Raw genomic sequence first — 15,040 nt, forward strand, 5'->3', positions numbered from 1 at the left:
TCTTTATGGCCTTCCTGTGACATCGGGTGGTGTAGGTGTCCTGGAGGGCAGGTAGTTTGCCCCCGGTGATGCGTTGTGCAGACCTCACTACCCTCTGGAGAGCCTTACGGTTGTGGGTGGAGCAGTTGCCGTACCAGGCGGTGGGTGATACAGCCCGACAGGATGCTCTCGATTGTGCATCTGTAGAAGTTTGTGAGTGCTTTAGGTGACAAGCCAAATTTCTTCAGCCTCCTGAGGTTGAAGAGGCGCTGCTGCGCCTTCTTCACGATGCTGTCTGTGTGGGTGGACCAATTCAGTTTGTCTGTGATGTGTACGCCGAGGAACTTAAAACTTACTACCCTCTCCACTACTGTTCCATCGATGTGGATAGGGGGGTGTTCCCTCTGCTGTTTCCTGAAGTCCACAATCATCTCCTTAGTTTTGTTGACGTTGAGTGTGAGGTTATTTTCCTGACACCACACTCCGAGGGCCCTCACCTCCTCCCTGTAGGCCGTCTCGTCGTTGTTGGTAATCAAGCCTACCACTGTTCGTCCGCAAACTTGATGATTGAGTTGGAGGCGTGCGTGGCCACGCAATCGTGGGTGAACAGGGAGTACAGGAGAGGGCTCAGAACGCACCCTTGTGGGGCCCCAGTGATGAGGATCAGCGGGGTGGAAATGTTGTTGCCTACCCTCACCACCTGGGGGCGGCCCGTCAGGAAGTCCAGTACATCTCAGTGGGAGCTTACCTTTCAACCCCTGAGTCGCTATCTCTGACACAGTACTCATCGCTGTATATGTTTTAGAAAGTAAGAAAACTATCTGGCGAAATATATATATATTTTCTGAGTGATAAATTGTTACAGACCTGCTTTATAATGAGATCATTTGGCAGTCTTTGTGTGCTCGGCGGACATTCCTTTATGAGCCAGACGAGGGCAGCACGTTCTCAACGCGTCACGTCTGACGTTCTCAACGCGTCACGTCTGACGTTCTCAACTCGGCGGCGTACAGCGGAAGTGGCAGACCAGTGTTTTCCCAAGTCATTGTCAGCAAACTAGCAGAAGATACCTGACATTGTTGTCACAAACAGAAAATATCTGCGCTCATTACTTTGCTTTTATACTAGACAAAATGCCGTTGGAAAACCTGGAAGAAGAGGGTCTGCCTAAAAACCCTGATCTTAGGATAGCACAGCTGAAATTTTTGCTCACAATGGACGGTCACCGACAAGATGATAAAGTTAAAACTGAGCTCATGGACTCGATCAAAGAGAACAGTGAGTTTTGGCTTCTACCTCGTAAATAAACCAACAAAAATAACGTTAGCTAGCTAGATAACAAGGTAGTTCTGGTCGACAAACTAGCATGGGTAACCAACGTCTCTAGCTTGCGTCACTGTCGGACATATATCAAACTGCTAACCAGTTAGCTATTCAATACAAGGTATTATAACTAGCTAATCAACCCGATAACGGTAATATACTGGTTAAATAAAAATGTCTAACGTTAGCATGTTGCCAAATAAAGTTACAACCGTCAAGTTGTAGCTAGCTAGCCACAATAGCTGATGATGAATTGTCTCTTGTTACAGATATGGCACCTTACTATGAAAGCCTGTGTAAAGACCTGAAGTGGCAACTTGACACAGACCTGCTGAATAAGATGAAGAAGGCCAACGAGGACGAGCTGAAACGCCTGGATGATGTCCTGGAAGATGCAGAGAAGAACCTCGGGGAGAGTGAAATCCGAGATGCAATGATGGCTAGAGCTGAATATCTCATCCGAATCGGGAATAAAGTGAGTTTTGCATTAATCAGCTACTACATTCAGAGCAGAGGCCATGGAGTACGAAACCATGTTATTTGTTAGTACCATGATTTGACCTCATACAAAACAAGTGTCAGCCCATAGCTCATTGTAGAGCTACACATGTTATACTATTAAAACAATAATCTGCCTCTGTAATCCCCTGGACTCTTCAGTCCAACCTAGCCATGCATGTACATCATTAGCTCAATTAAACAAGCTACTAACTTTAATTCCACAGGAGGACGCTTTGACTGCCTTCAGGAAGACCTTTGATAAGACTGTGGCCCTGGGACATCGACTAGACATTGTGTTCTACCTGCTAAGGATCGGACTGTTCTATATGGACAGTGACCTCATCACACGCAACACTGAGAAAGCTAAAAGGTAGTTTGCCTAAAAGGGGCTACTTCTCTCTGCATTCACTACTTTATGATAACATGCCATTAGGGGTCCTCACTCACTATCTATTCTAAGAATTATATTTGCAGTAACTGTTTAGGCCTGTTTGGGTGTTTTTCATAGCATTTTGCCTGCCATTCCATTGTGTTGACTCTCGTGTTGTAAGCCATTGTTTTCTATATCCTCGTATTTTGAAAGCATTGTCATTTCAGTGACCTTGTTTGTGTCTGCACAGCCTTATTGAGGAGGGGGGTGACTGGGACAGGAGGAACCGTCTCAAGGTGTACCAGGGCCTGTACTGTGTGGCCATCCGTGACTTTAAACAGGCTGCTGAGCTCTTCCTGGACACAGTGTCTACCTTCACCTCCTATGAGCTCATGGATTACAAGACCTTCGTCACGTACACTGTCTACGTCTGCATGATTGCCCTGAAGAGGCCCGACCTCAGAGAAAAGGTTGGTAGTAGGAGCCACAGTGGTGGTTTTGTCATCCATGTGCCTACGTCATTTAAGAGTTGGTCGTTTTAAGACAGTGTACTTGCAGAAAACAATACTTTCCACATGCCAGAACGTGAACATTCAAAGTTGTTTTTAATAAGTGAAGACACTTCTTTATATAGCTGGTAGATTTCCAGTTCTGGCATAAATATAGCATCTCCTGTGGACTAATGTGTTCTCCCTCTCCCCCAGGTGATAAAGGGAGCAGAGATCCTGGAGGTGCTGCACAGTCTCCCTGCTGTCCGCCAGTACCTCTTCTCCCTCTACGAGTGTCGCTACTCTGTCTTCTTCCAGTCACTGGGTGAGACACCCCTCGTTTAGGCTTACAAAAAGTAAAGCCGAAGCGCGCTGATGTCTGCAGCCAGTGAGTGGACATGCGTGTTTCACTTCGCCTCATTCCTTAGTTGTAAACTTGTTTGTCTCTGTCCCCTCTACAGCCACGGTGGAGCAGGATATGAAGAAGGACTGGTTGTTTGCCCCTCACTACCGTTACTACGTGAGGGAGATGCGTATCCATGCTTACAGCCAGCTCCTGGAGTCCTACCGCTCACTCACCCTGGGCTACATGGCTGAGGCCTTTGGAGTCAGTACAGAGTTCATTGACCAGTGAGTCTCACGTCTACCTCTTGTCCCATACCCACAATACCAATACCTGTAAATATTTGTATGAACATAAGATTCAACAACTGAGACATAACCTAAACAAGTTCCACAGACATTGAATAATGTGTCCCTGCAGTGCATCTCCTCCTCATGGACTGCACCAGAGTTGCCAGTTCTTGCTGTGAGATGTTACCCCATTCTTCCACCAAGGCACCTGCAAGTTCCCAGACATTTCTGGGAGGAATGGCCCTAGCCCTCACCCTCCGGTCCAACAGGTCCCAGGCGTGCTCAATGGGATTGAGATCCGGGCTCTTCGCTGGCCATGGCAGAACACTGACATTCCTGTATTGCAGGAAATCGCGCACAGAACAAGCAGTATGGCTGGTGGCATGGTCATGTCAGGATGAGCCTGCAGGAAGGGTACCATATGAGAGAGGAAGATGTCTTCCCTGTAACAAGCTCAGTCCGATGACGCTGTGACCCTCCACCTCGATCCCGCTCATTCCTTTGATGATAAACGCGAATCTGACCATCACCCCTGGTGAGACAAAACCGCGACTCGTCAGTGAAGAGCACTTTTTGCCAGTCCTGTCTGGTCCAGCGACGGTGGATTTGTGCACATAGGCGATGTTGTTGCCGGTGATGTCTGGTGAGGACCTACAACAGGCCTACAAGCCCAGTCTCTTGCTGACAGTCTGGCACTGGAGGGATTGTGCATTTCGGGTCTAACTCAGGCAGTCGTTGTTGCCATCCTGTACCTGTCCCGCAGGTGTGATGTTCGGATGTTCCGATCCTGAGCAGGTGTTGTTACAGGTGGTCAGCCTGTAGCAATGTCTTAGGCGTCTCACAGTTTCGGACATAGCAATTTATTGCCTTGGCCACATCTGCAGTCCTCATGCCTATGGCACATTCACGCAGGTGTGCAGGGACCCTGGGCATCTTTGTTTTGGTGTTTTTCAGTCAGTAGAAAGGCCTCTTAATGTCCTAAGTTTTCATAATTGTGACCTTAATTGCTTACCGTCTGTAAGCTGTTAGTGACCGTTCCGCAGGTGCATTGAACAAGCATGGGAAACAAGAGTTTAAACCCTTTACAATGAAGGGTTTTTGATTTTTACGAATTATTTGAAAGACAGGGTCCTGAGTTTATTAATGCCTATCCTGGAGGTTGTCTTAAATCAGCGACTACGCCATTGGTTGAGGACTTCGAGTCGCATAGGAATGATGCTGCCTATCAGAAGACAATGATTATTGGTCTTAATTTGTTTTCCCTTCGCTCTCAGGGAACTCTCCCGATTCATAGCTGCTGGTCGCCTCCATTGCAAAATCGACAAAGTAAACGAGATTGTGGAAACCAACAGGTAAGAATAACATTTTCACATGCATGTAAAACATTGGTTTCTATATTAAAAGTGGCAGAGCTCAGTGTTGTATTTTCTTTCCTTCAGACCTGATAGCAAGAATTGGCAGTACCAGGAGACAATCAAGAAAGGGGACCTACTGCTCAACCGTGTCCAGAAGCTGTCCCGAGTTATTAACATGTAACATGGGGTGCAGCGTTACCTTTGGGAGGGAGATCTGGCGTTTCCCTGTTGTATCAGTATCCACACCAGTAGTTTGTCTGAAGAAGCGACCCTTATTGTGTATATAATAAATTCTTTTTGGTGACTTCTTCTTTTCCTTTGATACACACATGGATAAAAGTGATTACTGAAATAAAACAAATACCTTTTTTTCTGTATAAATAGCTGTATAAATTATTTATTTACAGAAACATGTTACAAAACAAAGACTATACAATCTTAAATATTAAGTAAATCTAACCTACCATGTTTGTTCATGAATTACATAGCAGCCAATACACAAGTCCAGCTGATCAAATGATTCTGATGTTCTAAAACAAAATACTATACACGCTTTTACATAGGAGTTATCTACTGAAAATATGTTCCTCCCGCAAGCTGTGTTCTTTCACATTCCAAGGCTGTGGTACTTGATAAAAACAGCTTTGCAAAGTTTCCATCATATGGAAACAAGGTCAGCGTTGTGAGTGGGGTTGAGGGTAAACAAAAACACTTTACTGAACCTGTTAAACAATTCATAACTGACCAGGGAGCTTCAATACACCCTGGTCTGCACCAAGATCTCAGACGTCTCAACTGGAAAACGTTGATAAAAAAAAAGTTAACACTACGGGCTCTATTCAATGTGGATCGCTGAAGCGTTACTGTTAGGCAATAGAAAGGTCATCTCCGATTGAGCTGACATGCATTGACTGACGACTCAAACTGATAATTTCATTCGCTACATACTTCAGTATGAGACTACCATCATTGAAGTAATTTGGTGTTGTACAAAAAGTCCTCAGCGATTGGATCATCTCTACCCAATTAGAGTATCAAAGCCAATGTCAAATTTCCAAACATTGCATTACCCACGTCTTCTGGCTCTGGACCAGAACGGTTAGAACAGCGTTTCCCATCCTCAGAACACAAAGTTGTGCACGTTTAGTTTTTTGTTTACGTTCTAGAAATGGTCAGGGAGGTACTCAGATCCAGATCATTGCGGAGAAGAAACAAACAAACATCTGTGGGTGTGGCATAGCAGTTACCTGGAGCAAGGAGTTTGGGTAGCTAGGCAAACATGCAGAGTTTACCGCTAATGCGGGAACATTGTTTTTAAATTTCAATCACGATATAACTGAACTTCTGCGATACGGATTGAATAGAGCCCCAAGTACTTCATACCAGCTAGCTGACAAGCTAATCAGGTTTTTACCACATTTAGGTGTTCATAGGCATATTTTAAAAGCAAGCTCCTAAAACACTTTGAACATTCAAGTAAGGTAAAACTAAAATGAAAAAAGTTCTGTCCTTAAACAGTCAGTGTGAAACAAATGCAGGCACTTTCTTATTTCAGCATTTCTGAAAGCTGCAAACTAAGAATTTCCTTAAAACGCTGCGCTTCAAATGATGTTTGGCAACAATGATGCAAGCAGTTTCACTGTTTGAAGGGTTAATCTTCCTTGCTTTAATGATTGCTTAAGTCCCTTCAGCTTTAAGGGAAAGTGTTTCAAATGATGAACTGTTACAAGGTCTTCGTCTAAAAAGGTAAATGATTGAATCTATGGAAATCGCTTAGACAACGGGCACAGCTTTCAGCCTGCGGGACATTTCAGAATCACAGGCTATTTGGGTCAAATAAAATGATCATTTCTTTGTTGATTCAGAGGCAACTTGAAAATAGTAAAAAGCACAGGTGAGACCTTGGAGAGTTAAAAACAAAGTATTGTCTGTCACACAAACACATGCTCGTGGCAACACTACCTTTTAAAGCAGGGGTGTCAAACATATTGAGGGGGGTCCAATCCACCCTGTGGGTGATTTGAGTAAAACAAAACAAACTCAATATACTTTAAAACAAAGGATCATTGACTAGATTCAGCCGTGGGACGATTTTTTCTTGAGCGGATGGTCAGGGGACCGGAACATAATTACATAAAAATAATCATTTATATATTACTAATTGACCGCAAGAAGTCCAAACATATCATGTTTGACTAAAACATAATACTTTAAACCATGCTTATATTTGTATAGGATCAGGTGTCTCTAAGTATGGGAATACTTCAGAGCAGATTTCCAAAATTAAAATCCCTTGGGAGCTGATTTCCTGGTGGTTTTACTATCTTTTATGTCCAACAATGAAAATAAAATGTAAAAAGCTTGAGGCCAAATAAAACTACCCCCGGGCCGAATTTGGGGAACACTGTTTTAAGGACTAAAACCAAATCGAAACTGTGTAGAAATGATAATACACCTACATTCACCTCGTTGAGTGCAGCCCTTGGGGCAATATTGAGTTTGACACCCCTGTTTTAAAGGATCCCAGTACATGATTCATGAGATGCTTCAACCTCTAGTTATAGGCCTATTGCATTATAGACTTGGCAGTGAACCACTTCAAATAAGTTCAGTTCTTAAACTTGTTCTTTCATTTAATAAATAATAATGATCTCAATTGTACCCCAAAAAGTTGTATAAGAAAATGCCTGTGCAAAAATACATATTTCAATATGTACAATTCGTTAATAAAATATGTATTCTGAAATAGGGATACTTCGATATTTGTTCAATTCATACAAGAAAAAGCGAAAGTAAGATAGAAAATAGTCGGCTCCTCAGCTAAGCTCGCTGCCTGACATCAGTGGAGTTTACGAAATTTACAGGAGTTACAAAAAGTAGTAACCTACTCTGAAGCCATCTCCATGAATCTCACCCCCCCCAAAAAAAAAAAACACAATCCCAAGGAGCATCAACTCAGAGACAGATGGGGCAATGGAGCATCATCTCATCTCAGAGAGACAGACGGGGAAGTATTGCCAGTTTAAGATTCCGTGCTTTGACGAAGGACAAGTGTGATGGACAACTGTATTGTGACATAACTGAAGGTACCGGAATGGAAATCCTAATAGCCAATAGCCAAAGCTGGCGTAGTGGTTACAGACTAGGGTGGGTGAAACGGATGGCTGCCTTTGGCTAGCTTTTGGGGAAAATAAGACCGACTTAAAATGTCCTAAAGCAAGTAGTGGGTCTGTGTTTGTTTAGTGCTGTTCACAGTTAGGGCTAGGTTTACTGTAGCTGTTCATTTGTAAGATAAAAATATTGTAGGAATTAACACTTGTCCTCAAGACAAGTAGTCCCTCTTTCACAACCGTTCAATCAAATTCTCGTATCAGGCATCCTTTTTTCACATATGCATGCACAATTTACTTTCTTCTCCACACAGATTTTTGTAGTTAAATTCAGTGAAAAACATAAGAAACATAAAAAAGTAACACTTGCATAATTGTTTGGGTCATGTATGGAACTCATATAGAATTGACTGAATCTGCTCCTCATGTGATTCATCTCTGGCTACTATACATAACCTGACGTTATGTACACGTCACACTGATTAAAACCAACCGACAAAATGTAGTGGAAGCATTAAAAAAACAACAATGTGATTGTGTTCGAAGTGTTGCAACTGACAGTTTTTCCTTATCCTGCCCTCTCCTTCCAAGGCTTCTGAGTTCAGGCGTGGAGGTGTACATTTGAATTTCCAGTAGAATCTAGTCTCTCTCTCTCTCACACACACACACACACACACACACACACACACACACACACACACACACACACACACACACACACACACATCGGAAACCAACAGATTGCGGCTTGAGAGCTCTCCAGTCAATCCCAGTGGCTCTGCGTCATGATGGTTGGTGGGCAGTGCCATGGCTGTTGTGCCAGCACTTTTCCCTTCCTCCGTACCTCTGGAATTTCAACAATAGGTCAAAGGGCAGACAGGCTCCTACTCCCTCCTTTTCTCTCTTGTCTTCCCCATAGGAAGATCTAACTTGGCACACTGACTGACAGGGGGCCAAGTGTGATCCACTCCGGGTGTTAACGCCTGCCGCTCCTACATGGCTTTGAGAGGAATAGTTACACTATAGACGATAACAGTGACGTCACTGGGCTGTCCAGATCATCTCCACCCTGAGGATCTTGGGAAGCTGAGAGTAACATATTAGAAGGCCTTGTGCAGTCCAGAGCAGCGCACAGATTGCCTCCTCTTCATCCGCTCCTCGGTTCCATACAGAGAACCCAGCCATCGCTGTCAGGGGCGGGCCTTTGGCTGAGAGAGAGAGAGACAGAGAGAGAAAGGCAGGGAAGTTAGATAATAAATTACAACATTCATTAATTGGTGATTTTTTTGTTTAATGTTTTGTCTAAAGTCTATATGTGGTCACATGTACATATGTTGAAGATATACAAGTCCTGACTGCACAGTGAATTTCCCAACAGATAAAGAGATTGACTGGTTGATGATAGGCATTAGCAGCCAGTGTGTGAGGTGTCCAACCCACCTGATGGATGAGGGAGTTGTTGGTGAGCCCCGTGGCTCCTGGGATTGTGCGTCCATGTTTGCTGTGGATGTTGTTGATGGCTGGAGACTTGGCCACTTTGGGCCTGCCCGGCCCCCCGCCACCGCCCCCTAAACCACCACCTCCTCCACTGTTGATGGAGCTGACAGCGGGAGAGCCCTTGCGTTTCTTCCCCTCTAGGCGGCCATCATTGTGGGCATGGCTGAAGCTGCTGTGGTGCTCTGGGGCCTGGTGGACAAAGGGCCCCAGGGAGAGGGTGGAGTCACTGCTGTTCATCACTACACTCATCCTCTTGATGGACTCGGCCGGGCTGCCCGAGGGGGGGCCTCTGACCCCGGGCCCCGACAACCCCGCTGGCCCCGACGGCTCTGCCTTCAGACTGAGGGAGTTGGTCCGGGCGTTGGGGCCACAGTTGAGTCCCACACTGTGGACGCCACTGTGAGACGAGGAGGAGGAGGAGACTAGCGAGGCATGGTGGTACGTGCTCCCTGAGCTGCCACTGTGAACTGTGCAGTTCTTCTTGAAGGAGGAAGAGGTGGTGTTGGAGGAGGAAGAGGACTCTGAGGAGTAGGTGGTAGCGTGAGACGATGTAGGGAGGGAGCTGTTCTTCCTCTTCTTCCCCGAGCTGAGGCTGCTGCTGCTGCTTCCTCCACTGCTGCCCCCGCTGGTGGAGTTGGTTATGGCAGCTGTGGAGGAGGACTCCCGGGGTCTGAAGGACTTGCCACTGGATCTGGACTTGAGCGGTCGTCCTGAGGACAGGGAGGGGACCGAGGAGTGGGCTGAAGGCATCTGGGGCGACGAAGACACTTGTCTGGCCTGTGCTGCGCTGTAGGCAGGGTGGTCGGCCGCGCCCTGGGGGGAGGCACGGGCGTTTAAGGTGGTCCCGTACGAGAGCACAGACTTGCTGTCGTAGGACTGAGTGTAGGGGGGTGGAAGGGGCGCAGAGGAGGGGCTGAGGAAGCCCGAAGCAGGGGCGCTACCGTGTGATGAGGACAAGGAGTTTGTGGTTGTCCTGTGGGCCGGCGCAGAGGAAGAAGAAGAGGAGGAGTTCTCCAAGGCGAAAGGGATTTTTCTATAACACAAACAGACCACTGTGATCATCCCCATCAGTAACATTTACACACAGAGGGGTCAGCACAGCACAGTCCTGGAGAGACACTGGAACCGCTAGCTTATAGTGTCCCATACAGCACTAGATCTCCCTTCACCACCCTGCAACACTTTGGCTCCCTGTCTAGGGCTGTGGCGGTCACGAAATTTCACCCGCCGGTGATTGTCAAGCAGATAACTGGTCGGTCTCACGTTAATTGACCGTTAATTAACAGACATTTAGCATCTCCTGGCTTCCACACATAGCCTGCAAGACAATTTAAAAAGTATAATAAATTAAATGTAATATAGCCTGCACCTTCACAACAAAACCATTATTTATTTTAAAACAGGTCTATTTTCATTTTAAAACAGGTCTATTTTCATTTTAAAACAGGTCTATTTTCATTTTAAAACAGGTCTAAAGAAGCATGATATGAAGAAAATGTCATCAGAAGAAAAGAATAGCCTACTCCGAGTTGTCCTTATGTTAGATCCTGATGTGGCTATGCCAAATGGCTGTGGGATACACTAGCTTATTTAGCAGACAAGATGATATTATAATTCCATGGCATTATTTTATGAAGAATAAAACTGAACAAAAAATAAATATTTTCTAAAAACCTTTTGAGGGAGTGCGTACACTATTCTATGTTGAGCGGTTAACAAAGAAATAGGTACTCCTATATGCCTAATTTATAGTTATTAATGTAACTTTAGTTGTGGAAAAACATTGGGCTATATGTTTGGATTTTTAATACATTGTAAGGCTGTTTTGAAAAAAGTAGCTTGTAAAGGCATGAGCTGTACTTAGTTTTTTTGTGCAGGCTGCACACACTCCAATAGTCTCTCAATCACAATTTGACAAGCACTTGATAATGCCTCGAATTTCACAGCGGCATTCCCTTCATTGGCCGTAATGCACCCTAAAATAATCCATGCATTTTGCAGCCCGGAGTGCTGCTTTGTGCCCTTCTCCCTGAGTGTGCTGCAAAATCCGAAGAGTTTCTCACTCACATGACCGGGTCTTTCTCAGAGGCTACAAGTGAAGACCGACACATCGGGGATGCAACTGTGCGCGCGTCCTTATCCAATTCCGAGGTGCATATTGAAGATATTGGAAGAACTGTCCACATTTACTTTTCGTCAGCCAACAACATTCAAAAGCACAAGCCTATGTCAATATTCTATCCCCCATAGTACAAAAGTTGACCCATTCTATTCTGTGCAAAAAATAAATATTCCAAACAGTCTGGGACAGTTGTGGGATGCGATAGAACCCTAATTAACACAACCTCTAGCATCAAACATTTTTTTATGCAATGTGGCTGACGCAACAGATCAGAACATTTAGCATAAAATGTTGAAACTATTAGGCTATTTCTTCACATGATAAACACAGCAATGCGCACATGGCAGTAAGCGATAAGTGCGAATGTTCCATTAGCGGGAAAATACCATTCTCAAAAGTGACCACAAATGTGATTAGGCATGTAATGCTTTTATTACGAAGGTGCATTTTTATGTGAAAATTATCTTCCCCAAACTTGAAACTCATGCGCTGCTTATGTATGTCAATTACACTCTACACCCCTTGTAAAGTGGATTAATGTGCTTCATTTTAAGAAGTTATTTGGCCACTTTAGATGTGATACAAACCTTATCAAAACATATGAGGTGGGCAATATGATTAGAAAAAGTTGCAAAAAAAAGGCTTTGTATCTTATGCTGGGCATCATTCACAAGTGATAATACAGTGGGGCAAAAAGTATTTAGTCAGCCACCAATTGTGCAAGTTCACCCACTTAAAAATATGAGAGGCCTGTAATTTGCATCATAGGTACACTTCAACTATGACAGACAAAATGAGAAAAAAAATCCAGAAAATCACATTGTAGGATTTTTTATGAATTTATTTGCAAATTATGGTGGAAAATAACTATTTGGTCAATAACAAAAATGTCTCAATACTTTGTTATATACCCTTTGTTGGCAATGACAGAGGTCAAACGTTTTCTGTAAGTCTTCACAAGGTTTTCACACACTGTTGCTGGTATTTTGGCCCATTCCTCCATGCAGATCTCCTCTAGAGCAGTGATGTCTTGGGGCTGTTGCTGGGCAATACGGACTTTCAACTCCCTCCAAAGATTTTCTATGGGGTTGAGATCTGGAGACTGGCTAGGCCACTCCAGGACCTTGAAATGCTTCTTACGAAGCCACTCTTTCGTTGCCCGGGCAGTGTGTTTGGGATCATGGTCATGCTGAAAGACCCAGCCACATTTCATCTTCAAAGCCCTTGCTGATGGAAGGAGGTTTTCACTCAAAATCTCACGATACATGTCCCCATTCATTCTTTCCTTTACACGGATCAGTCGTCCTGGTCCCTTTGGAGAAAAACAGCCCCAAAGCATGATGTTTCCACCCCCATGCTTCACAGTAGGTATGGTGTTCTTTGGATTCAACTCAGCATTCTTTGTCCTCCAAACACGACGAGTTGAGTTTTTACCTAAAAGTTCTATTTTGGTTTCATCTGACCATATGACATTCTCCCAATCTTCTTCTGGATCATCCAAATGCTCCCTAGCAAACTTCAGACGGGCCTGGACATGTACTGGCTTAAGCAGGGGGACACGTCTGGCACTGCAGGATTTGAGTCCCTGGCGGCGTAGTGTGTTACTGATGGTAGGCTTTGTTACTTTGGTCCCAGCTCTCTGCAGGTCATTCACTAACAATATTTTCAGAATGGCACAAATTCCCCGATATCAGGGTACTCATGTCAACATGTTTGCTTTCAGAGCATATTTGATCCCAAATTATAAGGGGGAGATTTCTGGGATTTTTGCTCACCGTTCTTGTGATCATTTTGACCCCACGGGGTGAGATCTTGCGTGGAGCCCCAGATCGAGGGAAATTATCAGTGATCTTGTATGTCTTCCATTTCTTAATAATTGCTCCCACAGTTGATTTCTTCAAACCAAGCTGCTTACCTATTGCAGATTCAGTCTTCCCAGCCTGGTGCAGGTCTACAATTTTGTATCTGGTGTCCTTTGACAGCTCTTTGGTCTTGGCCATAGTGGAGTTTGGAGTGTGACTGTTTGAGGTTGTGGACAGGTGTCTTTTATACTGATAAGTTGAAACAGATGCCATTAATACAGGTAACGAGTGGAGGACAGAGGAGCCTCTTAAAGAAGTTACAGGTCTGTGAGAGCCAGAAATCTTGCTTGTGGTTAGGTGACCAAATACTTATTTTCCACCATAATTTGCAAATAAATTCATTAAAAATCCTACAATGTGATTTTCTGGATTTTTTCTCTCATTTTGTCTGTCATAGTTAAGTGTACCTATGATGAACATTACAGGCCTCTCTCATCTTTTTAAGTGGGAGAACTTGCACAATTGGTGGCTGACTAAATACTTTCACATTACGCAATCACATAGCCGATAGAAATGTCTCGTAACATGAGCTCATGGGCTCTCATGTTTGATTTGATTTTCAAATACATTTGCATTGATGTCAGAGTGAATAGAGGGACAATAGAGTGCTGAGTACCAGGCAGTTAGCAAGTTTGGTAGGCTACTAATGACCATCAGCAGCATCAGAGCTTGGAGGAGCCTAATTACCGTGACTAACGGTCATGTGGAATTTGACTGCCTTTGTGACTCCTGACCGCAAGGGTGGCGGTAATACGGTCACCGCAACAGCCCTCTCTCTGCCTCTGTGATTTTGCAATAGGTTTGTGAATTAGGTAGGTATTATGGAAGGAATTCTGGTCTAATGAATGTACACAGACTTACTTCCACATTTGAGTGTTGACGTGCTTGTCCATCATGGCGGTAAGAGCACATCGCATTCGATCCCAGCGCCGGTCAAACGAGTAGCAGCTTCTCCCAAACAGTTGACTTCCAAAGGTACAAAACTGAGCAGCAGGGAGGGAAATAGTTAACACAAATACGCACTAACAAACCAATCACACACACACTGCTGCTTCCCATGCACGGTGCAAGCTGCCACTCAATGGGAGGACTGATTTCACATACATCTGGCTATGTAGTCGTTTCATTGTTGCTGTGTTGTGAGCATATCCCTGTAATATCAAATTAAATTTGTGGTGGACTTACAGCTGCCGGCCGTGGGTGGTAACCTGAATAGTGACAGTCCAGTTTGTCTGTGCCCTCCTCCCGCTCATCGTTCTCCCCCTCGTCACTGGACAGGCGGGAGCCCCCGTCAGGAGCGGACGTAGCGTGGTGGGGGTCTCCCGGGGTACCCCCACCTCCATCAGAGATAATGCTGTTCAGCCTAAGAGCAGAGGAAACAGTGATTTAGGAACACACATCAGGGATGCAGGTACTTGCTGTACCACACTGCAAAAAGTAGTGGTTGGATGGCGAGAACCCAGGAAGAGCACATGAAGTGACTCACCGTGGAAGACCAAGATTGTGAGGTTTGGGCTTGCCAAACGCCAAAGGCTTGGTGGCGTCTGTGGCTCCGTTGCCATGAGCGACCTGGTGGGCGTCGTGGTGGGGGGCGAGACGTGAGGGGGAGGGATGGGGTTCCCTGAGAGGGGTGGTCTGCAGGGGGTGGGGGTGCTGCAGTTCCCGTTCCCGGGCTTTGCTTTTGTGCTCTGCCAACAGTGTGTCGAAGCGTTTCCTCCGGCCCAGCACTGCCCTCCGCTGGCTTAGGGAATGTGTCTGAGGGAAGGAGAAGGCCAAGAGGTATGTTAGGTCAGGGTGTGC

General features: G+C 45.0%; 2 protein-coding genes across 6 annotated transcripts in view; one reads left to right on the plus strand and one right to left on the minus strand.

Annotated features, from left to right (window-relative positions):
• The first annotated feature begins 960 nt into the window (after nt 1-960).
• On the plus strand, nt 961-5,030 carry LOC139413415 (26S proteasome non-ATPase regulatory subunit 6). Its single transcript, XM_071160773.1, has 8 exons — nt 961-1,257; nt 1,572-1,777; nt 2,028-2,173; nt 2,424-2,643; nt 2,878-2,986; nt 3,123-3,291; nt 4,569-4,646; nt 4,734-5,030. The coding sequence occupies exons 1-8, from the start codon at nt 1,113-1,115 to the stop codon at nt 4,828-4,830; spliced, it is 1,170 nt and encodes a 389-aa protein (XP_071016874.1). The 5' UTR covers nt 961-1,112; the 3' UTR covers nt 4,831-5,030.
• The window catches only part of LOC139413413 (ataxin-7-like), a 53,919-nt gene continuing 43,899 nt past the window's right edge, over nt 5,021-15,040 (minus strand). For all 5 annotated transcript variants that reach the window (XM_071160769.1, XM_071160771.1, XM_071160772.1 and 2 more), the window contains 5 exons: nt 14,727-14,995; nt 14,426-14,603; nt 14,102-14,223; nt 9,200-10,289; nt 5,021-8,967 (listed from right to left, as the gene is read on the minus strand). In XM_071160769.1, coding sequence (XP_071016870.1) covers nt 8,950-8,967; nt 9,200-10,289; nt 14,102-14,223; nt 14,426-14,603; nt 14,727-14,995 — 1,677 coding nt within the window. In that variant the 3' untranslated portion in view covers nt 5,021-8,949. The remainder of the gene's footprint in view (nt 8,968-9,199; nt 10,290-14,101; nt 14,224-14,425; nt 14,604-14,726; nt 14,996-15,040) is intronic.

Source organism: Oncorhynchus clarkii, chromosome 7 (genome assembly GCF_045791955.1).
Source record: "Oncorhynchus clarkii lewisi isolate Uvic-CL-2024 chromosome 7, UVic_Ocla_1.0, whole genome shotgun sequence".
In the NCBI taxonomy this organism is placed as follows: Eukaryota; Metazoa; Chordata; class Actinopteri; order Salmoniformes; family Salmonidae; genus Oncorhynchus; species Oncorhynchus clarkii.